General features: G+C 48.0%; 1 protein-coding gene across 11 annotated transcripts in view; it reads right to left on the bottom strand.

The window, feature by feature from the left end:
• The window catches only part of CUX1 (cut like homeobox 1), a 375,359-nt gene that overhangs the window by 33,261 nt on the left and 319,013 nt on the right, over positions 1-23,085 (bottom strand). For 6 of the 11 annotated variants that reach the window (XM_070412727.1, XM_070412728.1, XM_070412730.1 and 3 more), the window contains 2 exons: positions 8,102-8,404; positions 4,609-4,797 (listed from right to left, as the gene is read on the bottom strand). The exons of the other annotated variants lie outside the window; for them this stretch is intronic. In XM_070412727.1, the coding sequence (XP_070268828.1) occupies positions 4,609-4,797; positions 8,102-8,404 (492 nt within the window). The remainder of the gene's footprint in view (positions 1-4,608; positions 4,798-8,101; positions 8,405-23,085) is intronic. 11 annotated transcript variants of the gene reach the window in all.

Genomic DNA, 23,085 nt, shown 5'->3' with positions numbered 1-23,085 from the left:
ATATGTTTTTTTATTGATTTTAGAGAAGAAGGGGGAGAGAGAGAAACATCAACATGAGAAACATGGATCGGTTGCCTCTCCTATGTGTTCCGACTGGGAATCAAACTGGCAACCTACGTATGTGCCCTGACTTGGAATAGAACCCGCAACCCTTTGGTGTATGGGATGACACTCTAACCAACTGAGCCACCTGGCCAGGTTGGATTGCGATTACTTCTGTGTGGATTGTGACATCAGGCTGATCTGCTCTACTCTGCCAAGAACATCTCAAAACACTTGAACTAGAACCATTCTGAAACCTAACACACATTCATCAAGGACCTGCTCTGTTATAATGGGAGGTTCCCATCGGTCCCTGCATGACTAGTTTAGTGGAGGGCACAGAGGGAAATTACTCAGGTCAGCCTGTGGAGAGGTCAGGGGAGGCTTCCGAGGAGATGATATTTAAATTGAATCTTGAAGGACAAAGAGGGATTAATCAGAAAAAATAGGTGATGAGGTAGAATATGGTAGGAGGCTGCTCCAGAAAGTGGGAACAGCATGTGCAAAGACACAGAGCTACACAACAGCATGATTAAAGTGTGTTTTGTGTGTGTGTGTGTGTGTGCGCGCGTGCGCGCACGCAGAAGGGGCAGTGGTGTAGGAGGAGTTGTCAGACATAAGGCTGGAGAGATGGGCAGAGGATATCTGGGGGCCATCTTGGGTAAGGTGGAATGAACAGAGAAACATGGAAAGATGGAAGGATGGTAGAATGTGGTCAGTGAGTGGGATATCTGAATTTAGACTTTGAGAGATAGAGTAATGGGTGATAACAATATTTGGGGAACAGCCAAGGGTTGAGGAGGTCAAAAAACGTCAGGGCCAGGTGGGTCAGAAAATCTCCCTGGGCGAGGTAGGGTGTGAACATGGAGGAAGACAGTGATACCGGGGCACAGTCTTGAGAAAGCGTAGGAATGAGCAGGAAGCTGGCAGATGATGATGAGAAGGGGACTTAAAGCCTGCTGGAATGAGCTTTGAGGAGGCAGGAGCCAACCCAGGAGTGGAGAAGTGGCTGGCATAGGCTCAGAGCTTGGGGAGACATGTGGACAGCCCTGAAAAGGGCAGTAGGAGAGAGGAGAATGGCACAGAAGCTGGAAACGAGGGGAGTGCATATGCAGATGTCTGTTTTTACTGTGGGATAGGGCTTAGGAGGAGCAGTGGGGAGTGGGCTGGCTGCAAGGCTCAGAGACTCAGAGTGTGACTGTCACTGGGGATGTGCTGAATGGACTGTGAGATAAATGGAAGGCGATTCCTAGCTTTTAGGTTCTCTCGGTTTTATTAATGTTGTCTGTGCTTCATTTGCAACTCGGATGGTTATGCATCACTAACCACTAAGCTTCTTGAGCAAATGAATCCTCCATAGTGATCTTTCTAGTGAACTAGTTTGAAATACAGTCTGAAAAGTCTTTAAAACTTAAAACTGATGGAAGATGAGAAATATTTAATTCAAATGGCACGTAGTATTAGTTGTGGCAGTATCATCATCATCATCATCAGCTAACATTTACCATTAATCCTCAGTCCCACAAGGGGAGAGATTGTTATCATCCCTTTGTACAGAGGAAGAAACTGAAGCTTAGAGAGGCTGAATGATTTCCCTGAGGTCACACAGGTAGGAAGTGACAGAACTGATGTCTGTTCTGGGCAGCACTGGCTGCCCTGCCCAATGGTGGTCCCGTCTGGCCACAGCATGGGAGCAGGGTCTGAGGTTGTGTCCATGGGAGCCACAGAAGTAGAGTATGGACTGTCAGGGTGCATCTGTGGCCTCCAGGGAGAGGAGCCTTGCCCATGAGCTGGCAGAGGCTGCATATATGTATGTGTCTAGGTGCTGTGACTGTGTGTTGGGTGAAGGGCCATCCCATGAAGGTAACAAAAAGCAGAAGGCAGACTTGGGTAGAGAAAGGTTTAGAAGGAAGGAAGAAAGGAAGAGCAATAAAAGATCTGAGCTGAAGGGAGAAGAAAGGCTTTATGAAAGAGAAGGAAGCATAGTGTCCATGTGAATCCTAGTGTGGATTACCTGGTGCAGACTTTTTAAACTAGGCTAGCCTGGTAGCACAACTTATTTTCATTGATTTTGAAGGAATACATATATTAGTTTAGTAACTATCACTTACTGAGCACTTATGTGTGCTGCTTATTATACTGGGTACATTCTTTTTAATCCTCACACCTGAAAAGGTTAACATTATTACCCTCATTTTACAGAAACTTAGGCTACTTAACTTGCCACTTTATGACTAGAACTAGGAAACAATTAAGAAGGCCAGTCTCTTTTCCTCACTCCTCCCACCCCCATTAATATGATAGAGTTAAGAGGCCAGAAAGAAATGAGCCTGATCTGTCCGCCAGCCCCATCCTGTTGGGCAGGTGACCAGTAGTCTATGGAGATCAGAGGAAGTACTGATGGAACAGGTGCCTTGGTCTCCCACTGGGGCTGGTGAAGGTTTATCTAGTGAGCATTTCTACCAGGGAGAGAAGACAGCGGGGCCACATCGCTCAGGGACCTTGGGATGTGAGGAGGGGCCCCACTGAAACAGTAACTCTTTTGTAACACAAGATGGCGCCCAGAGCCCGTGTAGAAAGGAGTAGAAGGCCCCCCCCCACCCCCCCCCCCCTCCCCACCCCCGCCAGTCTATTTCCAGGGGCTAAGATCCTCTGCCACTGGCCTGGGAGGAGACATACGTCAGGGAGTGTTAGAACCAGGGCTCGCCTCTCTGCTGAAGTCTGCAAGACTGGCCCGGACCTGGACCTTCAGACCTGCCACTGGATGAGGGAGCTCCTGCACTTAGCAAGCTCAAGGAGGGAGGACACTGCCTTTTGACAGAGTGCAGAAAATTTTAAATTGCTTGGGTGAGCACTGATAATTGCTGAAACTCAGTAATGGATATATTAGATTCATGGTATCATTCTTTCTATTTCTATATTTGAAATTTCCTATAATTTAAAAAATTTTTTAAAAACTTGGGTGGTGATATAGCACCAGGCCTCTGGAGGTTGTAGCACTGTCGAAAGCAGCGGTCACCAACCAGTGTCCGCGGACCACTGGTGGTCCGTGAGGTCGGAAAGGTTGGCAACCGCTGGTTTAGAGATGCCTGAGAGGATGTGGCCTGTGTCAGAGCCTTGGTCTACACACCTGAGGGTGGGCATGAGCCCACTGGAGGGCCCCCTGTGGGGTGGAGGGCCGCCTGGGCACACAGTCCCAGTGTGGCAGGCACTCAGCTCAAGGCAGAGAGTACACAGCTGAGAGCAGCAGCTTTGAATGAGTTTGGATTCCTGCTCTTTACTTATGTCAGCTCTTGAAATCACGTAAGTTTCATAATGCCAGAGACTCATCTTTCTGGATAACGCCATCTGTATGGGATGGAGCTGTGTGGATGAAGGGAAGTCTCTGTGTGGGTTAAGTGCCTGGCAAATAGGCGCTCAGGAACTGAAGAGTCTATGTGATACAACAGCCAGCCCACGAACTCCTGGGGGAGGCATCAGAGACTGTTGCTCCTTTCTGGAGCTCCAGTCCTTCCCTGGATGGATGAGACAGTGATGCTGGGCTGGTGGTGAACAGCAGCCTCTCTTGGTGAATTCAGAGGATATAAACCTGGGCTCAGATGAGCTGGGGTTGGGGCCAGGGACAGCCACGTTGGTGGTTGTCATGCCCACTCTCTGGATGAGCTTCTCAGTAAAAGCTGATTTAAGGAGGGTGGTCACAGCTTCTTATGGCCAGGCCAGCAGCTGTACCGGATATCCACATCTAAGGGATTTGAATTCAGCCACCGAGTGGGCTCACATACAGTGACCCAGGACTGTCCCCTCTGAAGGGAGGACTCAATAATGAGAAGCAGCATGTAGGAGTGCAAACCATGAGATGGAATAGGCATTACTTTCCATCACCAAGGAAATCCTTTAGGATTTCTCCCATGGTGTAGCCTCCAGCGTAAAGGAGAATGCTGACCAACATTTGAGAGGGTTCAGATGAGCTGGAGGAAAGTGCTGCACAGAGCCCTCTAGGAGGCCACAGCCTCCAGGCCCCTAGGCTCCTCAAAGCAGGACCGCTGTCCGGCAGGAATCTGCTCTGCCATTTTCCAGGCTGGGTGACCTTAATCGAGGCACCTAACTTCTCTGAATCTGAGTGTGTTTATCTACAAAAGCATTGATTAATGCTCTCTCCAATACGAATATATGGAAGCCCCTGGCATGTGGTGCATGTGCAATAAATGTAATATCACACTCACCAAACAAGACAAAAGACAACAAACACCAGCCACCACTAAATGCTGTGGTATTCATTTCTTGGTGGCCTTACTCTCCCGAAGGAAGAAAAAGGATATACTGACCGCCAGGGTGACAATCAGGAATTGTCAAAATGCTCCCTAGTGCTAAAATGCCCTTGAGTTTAGGCTGCTAGGTAGAAAAAGACACAAATCTTCCCATCCTTGGTAGATGACAGTAAAAAAATCATTTGCCCTGCCTTATAGCCCCTTGGTTATAGATCAATGTTCCTCATCAGCTCTTCATGAAGGCTTTAAAAGAAACAGCACATTTAGAAATTCGAAAGCAACTGGCCGGGACAGTTACCTTTCTTTTCCATCCGTTTCATATCCATCAGCTTCTCCACGTTGTTGGGGTCATTCAGCCATAGCTGCATTCGGACAAAGGGCTCCCGTCCCTTCAGACTGAGCTTGTGCCAGGGCTTCGGGCGAGCGAGGAGGTCGGAGACAGAGCCTTGGGTGAGCCCTAAGATGGTCTCCCCAAATAAGCGCTGACCTAGAGAGAAAACAGAACCAAGAGAGATGTCATCACTGAGACCTTGGGGTCTGGAAGGATAAGTATGTGTCAAGGTTATAATCAGACATGGGGTTTAAAGGCCCAGAGTCTGGTCAGCTGGGTCCTGGCTCGGAGCAAGCACTCTATAAAGCATTTCTTCAACCAGACTTGTGACAAACTCCACTGGAGACAGAGTCAGCTTTACTCCTGCATTTGCTTCTACACAACAATGTTTCTGTCAAGCCTTCAGGCTTTGGATGAACTGAGGCCTGGATAATAACACCTGCCGCATTTATCAGAGGTGGTTAGTCCCAAACCCGAGCTCAGGAGGTTAAGTAGCACACAGGGAGATCTCTCTTGTACAACCTCAAACTACAGGGCCGTCTGCACCAGCTCCTTTCACGATTTGCAAGGTTATCAGGTCTTGCTGAGAAAACAGGCCACTTGACCTAGGTCACAGCAGGAAAGAGAAGGGGAAAGAGCTCCTCAGCTCTGTTTTTCTGAAAAGCAGGCCATTTCCAATTTGAAAGTCCACTCCTGCAGTCTAAGCTGCCTCTGCCCACTGGAGCTCAAAGCGCCTTTTCTTGATGCCTCTTCCTAGGGCCGTGGTGGACAGCCTGCTCCCCAGGCTTCTCAGAGGGCACATGGCTCTGGAGAGCGCTCTGAGAGCCATTAAGCTTCAGGTTAAGAGGGGCCACCACTTTTAAAGGTACAAATGAGAATCAGGCACAACCTGAACAACCTGACAGGACAACTTCAATGAATAGGACTTACTAGGAAGAAATGGAGACTGGGCTCAGAGAGGCCAGTGTTTGGTATCATAAAGCTCACGGAACACAATGCCTGGGGCAGAGGTGACCGTGGATGACTGGCTACTGCTGCCGTGCCTCACGTCCTCCATCTGTGACAGGGAAACACTGTCACTGCTCACGGGGCAGTTGTGAGAAATGGCGGAGAGCTGCCTTAGATGCATTTACTGATTTTGTAAACTTGTGGCTTCTCTGCTTTTCAAATTCTTAGTTTAGCCTACCAAGTTTTTAGCCATTTTTTGTTGTGGTTGTTTAAAGTAAGTTTTACCTAATTCTAATTTGGCGAATGGATCTTATTTCATTCTAAGAAGCTTGCTATGTTCAGGAAAGTGACATACATAAACAGCTAGTTGCTATTTGCTTGATTCACCTAGTTGTATGGGAGGAAAATCAAGCGACTAGTCTCAGAAAATTATCTATATTACTTCTAGAGGTTTCATAGTAGTGACTCCAATCATTTTGGGTCCCAGATCTATTTGAGAACCTGAAGAAAGCTACAGACCTTCATCTGATGAAATGTGCATGTACACATTCTATATATGATTTCAAGAGATTGATGCACAAATACCCAAGATCCCAGGCCAAAGGTTAAGAGACTGCCTTAGTTGAGTCTCAATTAAGGGCCACCTGTGTTGTCTAATTCAGCTGTAATGTGGGTTCCCTCTATGTTCATTAATCCACTGAGAGATGCCCATAGGGGAGGCAGCACCTTTCCTGGAGAAGCTGAGACCTTTGAGAGCAACCATGAAGACTTCTTTTCTCTAAGTCCAGGGTGACACTGCTATGGAGCCTTCTGGCAGTTCCTGCTCAGAGGCATAAGTTATCTGTCTGGAGTGAAAAGTTTCACTGCTCAGAGCACTGATTCGTGTTTCATGGTATTTGAAACAGTTCCAGAAACCAGTGAGATTCTGCTATGTCTGCACATGAACATCATCAGCTACAACTCCATCGCCGATGGGGACATGAATGGTTAAGGCCTAGGATGAGATTTTAAGGTTCAAAATCTCACAGCTGTGATCTTGCAACTTATCAGTATTAGAAAATGAGAGTTCTCCAGCTGATTTTCAACATTTATGTAAAATGATACTTCCCATAAGGGGGGGGGGGGGCAGCAATAATATATTAGGTCCACTTCCTTGGATTTGTCATAAGACTGTAAGGTAGGGGATGACACAAGCCTAGGGATCCCTGCACATTTTACTAATTGATGGACATAGGGGAATTAGCCATTTTTAAGTCAACAGCTAAATTTTTATTTTTATGAATTAATTAAAAATGTTCTCAGCGGATGTTACTTTTCTCTTGTTCTGTTTTGCACAAGCAGTTAAGTAGAAGGCTTCAAGCAGACAAGCTGGCCTCATCCCCAGGCTGTGAGGTCACTATGAAAACTTTCCTGGAACTCACTTCACTGCTACTCCCTTCTTTTCCTGTCCCCTGGGAAAAACAGATACACAGGTCCCTCCTGAAGGTACTGGGCAAATTTCAATAACTCTTTGGTGTCATTTTAACATGCACAGAAGAGAACAATGCTCTCTCTCTTTTTTTTAAACCTCACAATTTAATTACAAGCAAATCTTGGTTAAAAACATTTAAAAATTAAAGGCTATTAATTTTCATATATGACATAGGAACCGGAAATTTTGTCTGAAAACAATGCTCTTTTAACGGGCTTTACTCCCGGGTAATAAGAAGGCTGTAAGTGTTTGGGAGTGGCTGTTTCCATTCTCTGGATGCCTAAACTAGAACCCCACTTGGTCCAATACTATCCTGCAGGAGCACAGTGGTTTGAAACGACTGAACACCCTAATATTCTTATAGCTGCAGCCATTTGATCAGTGGTGCCATAGAGCCCTCAGAGAGAGCCCCCTCAAGCAGAGCACAAGAGGGGTGGGGAGAGGGGCCTGTGGCACTTTTGAGGTAAACAGCCTTGGTGTGAAGCTCAGTGGGAGGCCTGGGGGATGGAGGTGGCTTCATGAGGCAGCAAGAATGCCAAGCAGAGAGCTAGCTAGGCTGCTACTCACAGCCCCATGGTAGGCATTGTTATTCCAGTTTTATTGAGGAGCCTCAGAGAGTAGCTTGCTCAGTAGCACAGACAATAAGTAGGAGAGTTGGGATTTGAATCCAGTCTGTCAGACTCTTCCACTGTGCCACCGGGATGCAGCTGGGCTGATGCTGATCCTGCCCAGCTCTGGTGCCCACAGGATTTAGAGCCCTACTGGGCATGCTACAATCAGGGTGGTTGGAGTGGACGGTCTGAGTAGGCTGCAACCCTGAATGCATATCTTTTAAGAGGTCCCAGAGTGGGTGTAGCTGGGATAGACCTGGAGACGTCTAGCACCCTTATGAGCCCCTTAGTGTTCGCAACTGTGGGACGTTTTGTAAACATTTAAAACCTCTGGCTGGCTCAGCCTGAGGCCCCTCCACCTATTCTTCCTAAGAACTCTATCAGGAAGCGACCTGCCACCTCTGGGATAGCAGCTCTGGAGGGAACTTACCAAGGTTGTTGTCAGTCAGCACCTCCTTGACTCTCTTGGTTATACCGTAGGTGTCCAGCTCCGGAGACATGGCTACCAACTCTTGAATGCTGAGGGCCGAGTGTCCGGAGAGAGGCAGTGGGGTGGTGGGCTGGGAGTCTGAAGCAGGCGGGTCGCTGGGTTCTGGTGGTTTTCCATCCTTACTTGTTTCAATGGGGGGACAGGGCTGCTGGACCAGTTCAGTCAAACTCTTCACTGATTCACTAGAGCTCATTGGTGATTCAGGTGCAGGGCTGCAGCTGGCAGAGGTCTTTGGCGTGCTTTCTGTAATTAAAGCACACAGAAAATTGAGGCTGAAACAGCCATCTTTCACCATGTACATCTACTTTCCTTACCCAGGACAGTAAGTCAATGCCCTGTATAAGAAGGATACAGCATGGCAGTCTATAAATCTACATTCATTGTCTTACAGTTTTTTGACTGAGAGTAACCACTCATTTTTGGTATTAAAAGAATAAAAAATAGCCCGGCCAGTGTCGCTCAGTTGGATGAGCTTCATCCCATGCACCAAGAGGTTGCCGGTTCAATTCCTGGTCAGGGCACATGCCCGGGTTGCAGGCTCAATTCCCAGTAGGGGTTGTGCAGGAAGAGGCTGATTGATGTTTCTCTCTCATGGATATTTCTTTCTCTCTCCCTCTTCTTTCCTATCTCTCTAAAGTCAATAAACACATATTTAAAAAGAATAATAGCAATAGAAGAAAAACTATAGGTTTAAATAAAAGGTTTCTAAAGACTCAGTACAAGGGCCATTCTGTTAAAAAAAAATGTCATATTGTCCCGCTGGCATGGCTCAGTGATTGAGAGTCGACCTATGAACCAGAGGCTATGGTTTGATTCCGGTCAGGGCACTTGCCAGGGGTGTGGGCTTGATACCCAGTGAGGGGTGTGCAGGAAGCAGCCAATCAATGATTCTCTCTCATTATTGATGTTTCTATCTCTCTCTCCCTTCCTTTCTGAAATAAATAAAAACATATTTTAAAATGTCATATTAATCATGTGCCATCATTGTCATGATGTCTCCTAATGGTTCCCTATCTACACTAATAAAAGAGAAACATGGTAATCAGCGTACGACCGCTACCCTTCCCATTGGCTAATCAGCATATCCTTATGCAAATTAACTGTCAGCCAAGATGGCGGCTGGCAGCCATGCACTGAATCGAGCAGGGAGGCTTGCTTGCTCCAGTGACTGCGGACTCCAACGTTCCCCGCCTAACTTGCCGGCCTCTCAGCTGCAACTCTAAGCAACTATGTACTATGTTGCAAATAAGAAGCTAAACAAAACCCCAGAAACCATCCGGACTGCAACATTGTATCGATGTTTTCAGCAGCGAGGCCTCAGAGCTAAAGCTGGCCCAGAATAAAAAAAAAAAAAAAAAAAAGAAAACAAGGAGCGGTTGGAAGCTTCAGTCACTTGCCAGCCGGAAAACAGCCCTCAGCCCCTCACCCAGACTGGCCAGGCACCCCAGTGGGGACCCCCACCCTGATCCAGGACACCCTTCAGGGCAAACCAGCCAGCCCCTACCCATGCACCAGGCCTCTATTCTATATAGTAAAAGGGTAATATGCCTCCCGGCACTGGGATCAGCGGAGCAGCGAGGCTCCTGGCATCGGGATTAGTGTGACAGGGGGCAGCGCCCAAACCCCCTGATCACCCTGCGGCTCTGTGAGTGACAGGGTGCGGGGCCACAACCTCCCTATCCGCCCTGCTCTGTTCATGACAGGGGAAGGCGCCCCAACCCCCTGATCAGCCCTGCTCTGTGCCTGATAGGGGGGAGCTCCCCAATCCCCTGATTGCCCTGCGGCTCTGTGTTTGACAGGGTGCAGCGCACCAACCCCCTGATCTGTGTGTGACAGGCTCTGTGTGTGACAGGGTAGAGCCATAACCTCCCCATTGGCCCTGCTCTGTGCGTGACAGGGTACAGAGCCCCAACCCCCCTGATGGGCCCTGCTCTGTGAGTGACAGGGGGCAGCGCCCCAACCCCCTGATTGGCCCTGCTCTGTGAGTGACAGGGGGCAGCACCCCAACCCCCTGATCGGCCCTGCTCTGTGAGTGACAGGGGGCAGCGCCCCAGCCCCCTGATTGGCCCTGCTCTGTGCGTGACAGTGGGTGGCGGCGCAACCTCCCCATCAACCCTGCCTTGAGTGTGACAGGGGGCGGTGCCCCAACCCCCTAATAGGCCCTACCCTGAGCGTGACTGAGGGTGGCATCGCAACCTCCCAATCTGCCCTGCTCTGTGCATAACGGGGCGGCGCCCCAACTCCCCAATCGGCCGTGCTCTGAGCCTGACCAGGGGCTGCACTTAGGGATTGGGCCTGCCCTCTGCCACCCGGGAGCAGGCCTAAGCCAGCAGGTCGTTATCTCCCGAGGGGTCCCAGACTGCGAGAGGGCACAGGCTGGGCTGGGGGACCCCCCCCCCCCCGAGTGCACAAATTTTTGTGCACCAGGCCTCTAGTCTATATATATAAAAGCCTAAGCCTGTGGTCGGCAAACTGTGGCTCGTGAGCCACATGCGGCTCTTTGGCCCCTTAAATGTGGCTCTTCCTAAGCCTTAGGAGTACCCTAATTAAGTTAATAACAGTGTACCTACCTATCTAGTTTAAGTTTAAAAAATTTGGCTCTCAAAAGAAATTTCAATCGTTGTACTGTTGATATTTGGCTCTGTTGACTAATGAGTTTGCCGACCACTGGCCTAAGCGACCATTAGGACCCAATGACCAGAACAACCAGTTGCTATGATGCGCACTGACCACCAGGGGGCAGATGCTCAATGCAGGACCTGCCCCCTAGTGGTCAGTGTGCTCCCACAGTGGGAGCACCGCTCAGCCAGAAGCTGGGCTCACAGCTGGCAGGCACAGCTGCTGTACCAGGAGCCTCAGCGGGGCTGGGATGAGAGGCAGCGGAGCTGCACCTGGCCCGGGCTTGGGCTCCTACCAAGCCGCCTGCCACTTCGGCAGTCTGATATCCCCTAGAGGGGTCCTGGATTGCGAGAGGGCACAGGCCAGGCTGAGGGACCCCACCTGTGCATGAATCCGTGCACCGGGCCTCTAGTCCTATATAATAAAAGCCTAATATGCTAAGTGTCTGACCGTTCGACCAGTCGCTATGACACGCACTGACCACCAGGGGCAGACGCTTGACCAGTAGGTTAGCTTGCTACTGGGGTCTGGCTGATCGGGACTGGGTGAGATGGGCCGGACATGCCCTGGAGGCCTTCTGTGGTCTCTCCCTGGCCCCAATCGTGCACCAGTGGGGTCCCTCAGCCTGGTCTGCACCATCTCTCAATCTGGGACCCTTTGAGGGATGTTGGAGAACCAGTTTCAAGCCCGATCCCCACAGGCCAGGCCCAGGGACCCCACTAGTGCACGAATTCGTGCACCGGGCCTCTAGTAATTCTATAATTCAGAAGTACCTTACCTAGATTATGATTCACATACTAATTTTGTCCATAACTTCCAGAACAAATCAAATGGACATATTATTTTAAATGAGGGCTGCCCATGATGTGTGGCTACCACAGTGATGACCCTTGATAAGGAGACTAAAGCCCCAGCTGGCACCTGGCAGCCCAGGCCTGAGTCTCAGGACCCCAGGCTGGTTCTCACTATAATCCCAGAAGACTGGAGAGAAATGACAGAAGAGGAGCCCGGCCCCCCCCCACCCCCCCCGTTTTCTGTCAAACTATAGGAGGTGTTTCTGAAAACCAAGCTTTGTCTGTGCCACACTGCCACGAACACCAGGCGAGATGGGGTCATGCGTTCCTTTCTTCAGGAGGACCTCTGTCTTGTTTTTGTGTGTGCCCAATGGGGAGTGCCACCTCGTGCTCTGTGGAGATTGGTCCCTTCTGGCCTCTCTGTTAGGATCACCCATTAAACCAGGCATCTACTCTAGTTTTGGGATGTTTGGAATAAAGGCTTTGGCCATTTCCTAATTTTTAAATATAGAGAAAGACTGTGTCTAGGTGGAAAATACAAAATGACATTCCACTGCTGTCTTACCAACAAGGTAAAATCTGCCTTTGGCTCCGTGTTTTGGCACATTATCTTCCCCACCCCTACCGAGCATGGTACATGGTGAGACCTCACAGAGCCATGTGGGAGGGGCCAGGCCAGGCATTGTCATGTGGGTGCTATGGCCTCAGAGAGATGATAGCTCATGAGGCCAGGCCACTCAGTGAACGTCAGCACATATAGGTGCCCCCCAAATACTTGCTGCCTCACTAAACACAATGTAACTCTAAGCAATAAATAAATTACAGTTGACCATATAACTGGAGTATCCTTTTTTAAAAAAAATATATATTTTATTGATGATTTTACAGAGAGGGAGAGGGATAGAGAGTTAGAAACATCGATGATGAGAGAGAAACATCGATCAGCTGCCTCCTGCACACTCTCTACTGGGGATGTGCCCGCAACCAAGGTACATGCCCTTGACCAGAATCGAACCTGGACCCTTCAGTCTGCGACGCTCTATCCACTGAGCCAAACCGGTTAGGGCAGGAGTATCCTTTGACAGACATATTTTATACTGGATAATAACCTATTCTGAACCCAAGAAAATAAAAAATGTATTCTAAATACAAGGGATATTTTGTATAAATACTTAGAAAGATAAAATCCCAAATAAAACAACTGCAATTCAACCAACAAACCCGTTTATTGTCCTAGACTGGTACAGAATTCCACCAGCGCATAAACCTATGTCCTCAACCTGGAAAATCAGGTTAAAAAACAACAACACTGATTTGTGAAAGATGTAAAAGAGGCAGACGTAACGGCAGAAATGGTCCATATAAATCTTTAAGGCAATATGAATCCTACAAATCGGATTTCTTCTCTCTGCTCACCTCCAGGTCATCAGACAACTGGATATAAAACCCAGCAAATGTTATTTTTGTATCTGAAGCAGCAAAGGAATTGTACTGTAAATTTGCCCTGATTCACCCATGCGAGGGACCAATTTGGCAGATCATCCATCTTGCTCACTGTATACTGTCAAGGATGGCATGAATTCCCCACATGATAAACAGATTTCTTCTCAGGTTTGTGTCCTTTAACCCACAGCAAGGTCAAAATCATGGCTGCCTGGCTAACAAACAGCATGTGCCACTGCCCTAGTGCTCTCCCCATTTTGTTCTGGGTGCTGGCTGAGGGAGAGCTCCCCGAATAACTCAAGCGGCGGTGCATTCCCTTCTCCCAGGCATTCCCTGCAAGCTGTTGACATGCATTTTTTTTTGCCATAAAGAACCCTTACGAGAACAGAGGCACTCACCACATGTGACCGGCGTCCCTCTGTGCTCTAGCTCGTGGTTATACTCAAAGGCAAACCCCCAGATCAAAACCTCATGTGGGCCTTGAAATGTACTGGCCATCTTGTGTCTGTACCTCCACTCTGAGTCTGTGTCTAAAATGTAACAGACAACTTGAAGCTGAGTGAGCTTTCTGGGCAACTACTCACCGGCAGATACACGTGCCCACAGACGCCGGTGCAGGTCACAGAAAGCAGAATCTGGGCCACATTTTTGGAAAGGCACAGACAGATTAAAACAGCAAACATCCATTGCAGATACCAAGGAATTCACACGCCCAGAGCATCACGTTGGAAAGGAAGAGTCATTCTTTAGAAAGCTATTTCCAGTAAGCACACGACTCCTGAGGCAGGACTGGCACCACAAAACCAAACCCATTAATGAGCTCCCACAGCCCCTGGCAAGGTGGCCAGGACCCTGGGTCTGGGGAGGACAGGTGCTTGTTCGTCTGACTCACCATCATCACAGGACAAGAAACCTAACTCAACAGAAAAGAAGAAATTTTACTTTTTTCTTTTCCAAAAATTAGCAAATGGACCCCTCTGATTAAAACATTTTTTAAAGAACAAGGCTTTGCTCCACAATATGTGCTTAAAAACAATTAAGAAGAATGAGGAATCCTGGGCTTGGCATTAACACACTGAACTTGGGGATGAAAGCTACCTCTATAAGCCAGCTACGTTAATTTGAATAGGATTCTTCACTTCTTGGAACATCCTGGTTTCCTTGACTGAAAAATGCAGACAGCATTGTACTGAGGAACTAACCTGCCACATAGTTGTTGCTAAGAAACACAACCTAAATTGGATGTTAAGAAAAAGAGCAGCTATTAAATGTATTTGTTTAGATAAAGGTCCCTCACATTCAACAAAAATCATCTCATGATTTATTTTTATTTGTTCGACAGTGCCTGGAACAAGACTGAGATGCTGGTGGTAGACGCAAAGGCTACATCGTATATGATACCATTTAGATGACATTCTGGAAAAGGTAAAACTATAGGGACAGAAAACAGATCAGTGGTTGCTAGGGGTGAGGGGCAGGAGTTGACTATAAAGGGGCATGAGGGAATTCTGGGGGGAAGATGGAATTAGTCTATATCTTGGTTGCCAAAATTCTTGTAATTTATACTTCAATATAAGTTAGGAAAAAAGTGCTGGTGGAAAGAATAAATGAAGATGTGACATTCCATCCATTCTTTCACTCATTCCCTAAGTCTGTTGAGCTGGGCCTTTGGGAATACGGCAGTGAATGGGCAAAGGTGGCCTTGCCTTGTTGGAGCTCACACCCATAGGGAAGATGGTCATTAAATAGAAGTAACTACAGGGCATGAATGTCTTGATGGGAGACAGATGGGGGAGCATACAGCTGTGGCCTAGGGATTAGAGAGACCTCCTGGTAGAGTAACATTTCAGGTAGACATCAGAACAGGAAGCATCCAGGTAAGTCAGGAAGAGTAAGAGTGGCAAAGAAAGAGGTAGATTGTTCCAGACATGTGATTGGTTTGACGCATAAGTTTGGTGCAGAAAGAACACGAGGTAGCTCTCGCCATGTGAGAACACGGGGAAGAGAAGGCCATCTATGAACCAGGAAGCCGACTCAACATACACAGAACCTACTGGCATCTTGATCTTGGACTTCTCAGTCTGCAGAACTGGGAGGGGAAAAAAAGAAGAAGAAGAGGAAAAAAAAAAGAACACAAGGCAAAGAGATACTCCAGGGGCAGAGCCTTTCAATTGGGGTCCTGCACTGGGGAGCCAGGGAAAGGTCCTTCACCCTGGCAATACTTTGCTTCTGGGGACACAAACGGGCACTAGAATATGTACTGAGGCCTTGTCTGAAAGAGCAAAAAACTGGAAGTAGTGTCTATCACCAGAAGACTAGGTCTCCAGATTGTGGCATACTTATACAATACACTGTGTGCTATAAACAGCAGCGAGAATGTCAGGCCTGGGGCCACATGCATCCAAAGCACAGCGGTGAACCCACAGAGCAAGGTGTGGAACAAAACAAAGCAGAACGTTAGCATGCAGGCTGGACGTTTGCCTGTACTGTATGTTGTGGTTTCTGCCTGGAACATACAAGGGTGTAAAGTCATGCACAGGAATGATAAAGAGCAAGGAGGGATGGACCGTAGCTGACTTCTAGGAGGGATGAACTTAGGGAGGGGGCTTCAGCTCTACCTTTAATGTTTTACTTCTTTTAAAAATTTAGGATTGAATTAGGACCAAAAGTTAAGGTTAAAGTTGGGTGATGATGGGTACATGGGCATTCATTACATTATTCTGAAATTTTATGTTTCAAATATTATAGACCTAACATCAAAAAGTAAGAAAGCAAATAAGCTCATTGTCACTTCAGTAGAGAGTGAACTTGCCAAAACCAAGTTTGGGGCAGGAGGTCCTGAGGAGGCTGTAGTGTTGTCTGGACACAGTGGTTGGTGGCCTGGAGGAGGGCAGGGAGTGGGATGGGGAGAGGTATATAGGTTCAAGAGAGGTTAAGGAGGTAGCTACATCAGGGCTCGGGGGCTGAGTGTCTGCAGGGAGAGGGCTGAGGAAGGGGAAGAAAACTGGTGCTTTCTACATTGGGGCTTGCAAAACTGGGTGTGTGGGGTACCATTCTGGGAGAGGCTGGTACCCCAGCCACTGCAGCAGGGATAAGAAGGAAGACATCATTTGTAACAGCAGCTACTATTTAAGCCAGCAGTTCTCAACCTGTGGGTTGCGACCCCTTTGGGGGTCGAACGACCCTTTCACAGGGGTCGCCTAAGACCATCGGAAAACACATATATAATTACATATTGTTTTTGTGATTAATCACTATGCTTTAATTATGTTCAATTTGTAACAATAAAATTGGGGGTCACCACAACATGAGGAACTGTATTAAAGGGTCACGGCATTAGGAAGGTTGAGAACCACTGATTTAAGCTAACATTTCATGTGAACTCACTGTGTGCCAGGCACTGTGCGAAGGCTCATGGGAATGAACTAATTCAATCCTCACTACGACCTCACTATGTGAGGCAGGCATATCCACTTCCCTCTTTTGACAGACATAAGATATTGTGCCCAGAGCTGCACAGCCAGAAACTAGTCAGATGTTCCATTTTCTAAGCAGCCCACCTGTGCAGCTGGGTGGTGCCTGAGCCTGTGTGGCCGTTAGTGGTGGAGTGACTGGACGTGGTTTCTCTACAGCCCACATATCAATGTGCATGAGCCTCAAAAACATGATGATGAGCCACAAAAAGCCAATCCACTACTGGGACGAGGGAAGGGAAGCAAAATGCACTTACACACTGTTTCATTCAATTCTTGTGTCAGTCCTGACGTGGAAATACAAACCCTGCACTCCAGGTGAGGAGAACTGAGGTTCAGAGAGGCAACAGAACTTGGTCCAGGTCAAATGGATTTATTGTGAGGATCTGAACCAGATCAGGAGAGGAAACCCTCCATGTTCCTATCCATCCTCTGTCTTCCTGCCTTCTCTTCGCTCACTCACTCACACCTTTTAAAAGTATCTACTCTGTGTCATGGACTCTGCTAGGCAGTGAAGATGAATTAGACACAAACCTTGCTTTCAAAGAGTCTGCAGCCTGCAGGAGTGGAACAACTGAAAATGGGTAATTTGCATATTTGAAAAGCCCAGCTAATGGTCCATCTATCCAATTTTGACAGCAATAGCAAAGTGTTACATTTAAAAGGTGATCCATGTGGATTCATTTCTTTTGCAAGGCTTCAAATCTTCGTAAGAGTCACTTGGTTAGTAAGACACAGAAAGTGGAGACAGTGACTCAAGCCCTCTGAAATACACAAGCCATTCAGAAACTATAAAAGGATTATGAAAAATATTATATTCCCAAAACAGCAGGCAAACAACAGCTGCCTTAAGTTTTCTATAGAAGCCAACTGAAAACACACACCCACCATAATTTTCAGAGGCAAATCTCTCTGCAGTTTATCCGATCCACTGTTTAAATTTCCATACTCAGCCCTCTATCTGCAGTAATAACAACCCAAATTCCATTTAGTGTTCATTTGAGCAGTCAGGATAAAGTCATTTCTTATTATCTCCCCACTGTGTAAAAAACAGCTTGAAGGTAGGAAGTCAGCAAGCATTTTCACCAAAAAAGTAATTATTGTAAGTGACATTTTTACTGCTGGCATGCCATAAGGCGAACTGTGCATTCAGAAGGACAAGTTGCTGAAACAAAATGACAGGGTACTCTGTGACATTCTGACAAGAACCCAAACATTATTTAACTGGCGGCTGGTCTGATGCACCACTTTTCATTATGTCCATAGTTCAGGCTTTGAGCCTGTGCCAAACCAGGAAATTCCAAGTGCCTATAAAGACAGACAAGGATGGAAAGATGGGAGAAAGGATGAAGACTGGGGCCAGTGAGGGGTTAGGGAACAGAGTGGGGAAGCAGCATGGTCCCGGCCGGGCACATGTAAATGTGAATGAGGGAGGAAATTAAGGACCAGAGGAAAGGGAGTGCAGGGAGAGGCAGAGAGAAAGATGGAGCCAGAAGGGACAGGAGACTTGGCAGCTGCAAGTGGCACGACAGTGCCAGGAAGGGCAGAAGGTTCTGAGTGCCTGGTGCTGGCATCCTCTGTCCAATAGGAGCCCTGGTGGCCTGGAAGGACCTTGCCCAGCTTGAGGGCCTTTCCAGCTGACAGTGCTGACAGCTTCAAAGGCCACAACAGGGTAACCACCAGGCTGGAATGCTTCCCAGCCAAGTTCAAATATAAAGACTGAGATGGAGACACTAACCCTGTGCCAAAAGGCCGGGACTCGATCGCAGGCTCCCACGGTTCTTCTCTGAAGAGACCCACCATCGGAGGCGTTTTGGCCAAACAGTCTCTTTAAAATAATGAATGAGGTTCTCTGCTTTAAAGGTGGAAAGCCACCTAATTTAGTCACAAACTGGCCAGGCCTGTGCCACCCAGGATTGCAAGACCCTCTCACTGATTAAGTTCCGACATCTCCGAACACCATACCTTTACTTGGTGGCAGTGGCAGCCTGAACCCCACTTCTGGGGCTCTCAGCTGACACTCACAGCCCCTTGAGGACCGCCACCCTATTTCTACAGTCACATGTCTTCGTTAGACACAGCCAATATAAAAACATGGAGGTTTCTGCTTCTGCATATGAGTGGTATTTTGACTGATTAGCAGGAATTTGAAACAAAATACCTGGATACTTTAATAGATGTCACAGACATGCAGGAGCCTTCCACACCTCTCCTACCACAGGGGAGAGAAACAGAAGTAATCTGACAACACAGTAAGGTCTATCAGAAGCCCCTGCAGTGCCACACGACAAAACAGCCTCCTTCCCAGGGCCTGCACCTGATGCCTCGGGGAGAGAAGAGAAGAGCCTACTGCCTCAGGTCCCACTCCCATGGGCTCCAGGGAGTTGGCGGGAGGCTCCTCAACCTCAGGGAAAGGTCCATTCCCCAATGACACCAAACATCAGCACACACCTCTCCCCACACCCAGGCTGGAGCCACTCCTTCTTGCCGCCTGGGGTTGGCAATACTCTTGGTCTTCAGTCAGCCTGGGCATTGCTGTAAATCACTAAAAATCTCAGCAGTGCTACCAAATCACCTTTTTTTTTTTTCAATAGCAGAAAAGAGTAACCTAAGAAAGGCCTGGAGGGAAGACCTGGGAGGAGGCAGAGGGGCTGGTGAGACCCTCTACTGTCCCAGGAAGGTAGCCGTCACTTTCTACTTTCTTCTATAACAGGGAAGAGCAAAGATTTCTCTCCTGCACACATCCCAGCCCCCTGCCAGGGCTGAAGTAAGGCTAGGAAAGATGAGACAAAAGCCCTTGGCACACAGGTGCTGGTGTGTGTGAACAACACATTTTTTAAAGTCTGCCTAAGGAACTCTTCTTTGGAAAAGACAATAATGCTGGGGAAAATGGAAGGCAGCAGGAAGGAAGGAAGACCAAATATGAGAAGGACTGACTTCACAAAGAAGCCCTGGGCATGTGTCTACTGGAGCTGAGCAGGGCTGTGGAGGACAGGACACTGCACATCACTCATTCAGTGTCGTCTGGAGTCGGAGCCAACTCAATGGCACATAACACACAAGCAACTCTTACAGTGACACAGAAGCCAACATATTTTACTAACAGAAAACCTGTTTAATAAAAGCAAGGTTTCTATTTAACTTATGCCATTTATAGCTTATCTCCCTAAACGTGACTTCTAAGCCGCTTCAAGATAGGGCCTGTGTCTTTCATTCAAAAAGGGACCCTCTAAGTGCTGGGGGTCAGAGAGTGGTAGACATGGCAGATATCATCAAACAAGTTACTGTCACAAAGACCCTGTGACGAGGGCTAGGCCAGGGATGTACAGGCGTAGTGTGTGCTCACACGCTGTGGCGTTGAAGGATGAGGCTGGGGTTGGGCATGGAGGTGTGCCAAGGCCTGAGGTGGGGGGAAAGGAGAGACGGGGCTGGCCACACACTAAGGAGGTGGGACTTTAGCCCCAGGGAACGGGCTGTGTGAGGGGAGTGGCCCAGCTGGACATGCGATCTGGAAATAGAGTTGTAGCTGTAGTACTGTAGACTCGAGGCTTGAGCTAGGGCTGGGGCTATGGAAATTGAAAAAAGAAAAATCTGACAGGTGTTTAGGAAATAGACAGTGAGTGTGTATTTCGGGGGAGGGAAAGGTGTTAAGAGGAAAAGAAAATGGAGGTGGGCTGCTTGGGGACAGGGGAGCTTGCACTGAGTCCAGGAATGCCAGAGGGAGAGCTGTTCAGGGAGACAGGCCAAACTCGATTTCTGGGTATTTCATTGGAGGAGGTGATGAATACATGGGTCTTGCGGGAGGTCTGAACACCAAGGGAGGACCCTGGACCAGCTGTCCTTGGCTGGTCACCTGGGCCTGGTGGGCAGACCGGGGTGCAGGAGATGCTGGCCATTGAGTGTTGCTGCAAAGTCACTCAGAGATGTACAGACACTCGGCAACTCCCATCATAAACCATCTTGTGCCACCTGGTGCTTCTCTCACTCAGGATTATTTTCCATTTACCTGTTTTCTCCCTAAACTGGGAAAGTACACGGGGGAGAAAAACGATCTTAACAAATCTGCGCTGACTTGAGACACACCTGGCGAAGCTGCCGGGGTGCTGTGGTCCGGTGGCTGCGCCTTGGGCCTGAGCTGAGTGGGAACTGGCCCTAGGGGTGGGGCACTGCAGGGATTCAGATGTAAATTTGCTCCCCTTCAGGCTTCGTTATTTTTCTTGTGTATACTTTATAGGCTCTTATGGAAATACCCATGTCAAAAGGAGAGTTTGGAAATATTCAGAATTAAGTTACAATTCAACTTCCGCAGTGAATGGAGTCTGGCAAGGCCACAGAAGTAACCCAGGGTGACAGAGGCAGCCCTGCTTCAGGAGCACTTAGCTCACCCTGTTCCGAGCTTTTCTATAGATCCGTACTGATTTAGAAATAATACTTTCAAGTTACTTTCGATAATCTTATTACCGAACCAGATGTGTGTATGAACACTTACCAGTGCATCCCTGTGCATTAAGAGAAAATGTATGTCACACAAAGTCTAAACATGTATTAGTGAGTTGGGAAAAAACAAATCCTCTAGTTAAATTGCTTTGCTGTAATCAAAGATTAATCACGGTGTGAGTGTGTGCCTGTGTGTGAGCTCATGTATGTGTCCTCTCTTTTTCTTCAGGGTTTCTTTCTGGCTTTGGGCAAACCTGCCTATGCTTCACCAATAGTTACACTCTCTGGCAGGCAGCTTGCACTTCCATTCTAATAGCAGAATTAATTTTCCCAGATTTATAAGAGTTGGAGGAGCTAAGGGGTGGTTTTCTTTCTGAGCCTTCTAGGTCTGCCGCTCAGAAACCCTCAAAAACACGGCAGACAGCAGGCTTCAAAGTGCCATCTGTGCAGAGGCTCCAGCGCTGGCCCCAGGAGCAGCCTATCCCCTCTCAGTAACACAGCCAGGCAGCCTGGCATGCGGGTGATGATGTCTGGGCTGTGATGGAATGTTCCTTAGAGAATCCATGGCTGACTACAGCTGAGGTGGGCTGCTTCCCGGCGTCCCAACAATAGGTAGGTGAGGGAACATGATCTGGCCCCACAAGGGCCCAGGCCGTGCAGAGCAGAACCAAGTGACGTTTTGTCGTCTGCGATGGTATTAGAAAAGCTATTAAGGTACATTATTTTACACATCCTCCCAGTCTCTCCATACTGCTTTACTTAATTTGTGATGAAATTGTTGAGAAAGGGTACTTAATGTAGGACAGTCAGTAAAAGTAATTTATCATCTTCCCGCTTCAGTGCTCACGTTATCAGCGAACTCATTTTCTGCATTCATCATGCAATCAGCCTATTATTTGCATATTAATCAGGCAGTGGACCATGAAAAAACTGCATCCCAGCCAAATGCTGTACTATCTCAGGAGAAACACTCAGTAATTATCATACATCAGTGTTATGATGTGGTAATTGATTATAACATCTTTCTGCTGCCCCTGGGGAGCCCCTCTGCTACCCCAGCTCCAGGCACTCTGGACAGACTTCTTTTCCTCCCCAAGTCAGAGGAACCACTGCTGCTCTCCGTGTGCCATTTCTGCGGAGTATTGATCCTCTCTCCCAATTTCGTGCGGTATTTAAACCATGTGGAACAAAACTGAGGGTAACTCAGGAATGAGAGGGTAGCCGGAGGAAGGCATGTTCCTCTGGACTCTGAGTGTGCTCTGTCCTCAGCCCTTTGGGTCTGGAGGTGCTGCTCCAGCTTCTGGTAAGTTCCCTATGGAATGAAATGCTACAACTTCAGTCTCTCCTCATGAAGTTGGTACAAAGGCAGTTTGGCTGCTTTATTTAGGTGCCAAATGACAGACTAATTTTGGCCCTCTTGTAAAGGACAAATGCAACATCTGCCAATTCGACTCTGGCTATATTTAGGAGTCCAGTTCCAAAGGGAAGAACGAAACAAAATCACGATGAAGTCAGCGAGGGAGCCTCCTGGCTGCTCCGATCTATCCGGGCCCCTCCTCCCTCCTCATGAGGAGTCTGAGTGTGGCCCCAGGGTGAGTCCGTATGGGGTTGGGGCCACAGAGGGAGAGGACATGACAGCTCAAGGGCAAGGCAATCCTTTGATAGAGAAAGGCCCTCAGGCCACTGTGTATTTTTTCTTGGGTTTAGATGGGAAGGGGTTTCAAAGCAGCATGGACCTGCATCACAGGCCACATGAATTAAATACTTTCTGTTGCAAAACTTGATAGTCTGACTCTGCCAGTGATTTGTGCTGGGTTCTCTCCCCTTCTCCTGCTGATTCTCCAGAAGAAACACCAGGATAACGGAGGTATCTGACTTTCTATTCATTTTTGGCTTTGTCTTAGATTTGATTTTTGATATTTGTCCATTCATAATTTAAACCCAATTTTGTTCCTGTTTTGCCACACGGCCTTGACTTCTCTGAGTGTAGTAGTTCCCATCGTGGAGGGATCAAGTCCTTAGGGCTGAGTGACAGCCTGCCTGGACTGGGCGCCCTGCAATATCGCTATGGTAGGGAGGCCGTTGGTCTCAGGACCACGGTGCTTCTTCCACCTCCTTCTTGACTGGGGGCAGAATGCTTCTCATCCCTGAGCCCTGG

The sequence above is a fragment of the Myotis yumanensis genome, unplaced genomic scaffold (genome assembly GCF_028538775.1).
Source record: "Myotis yumanensis isolate MYYU_CA2020_CCGP unplaced genomic scaffold, mMyoYum1.0.hap1 SCAF_4, whole genome shotgun sequence".
Classification (NCBI taxonomy): Eukaryota; Metazoa; Chordata; class Mammalia; order Chiroptera; family Vespertilionidae; genus Myotis; species Myotis yumanensis.
Note: the sequence above shows the minus strand (reverse complement) of the source record. Positions and strands in the feature narration are given on the sequence as shown.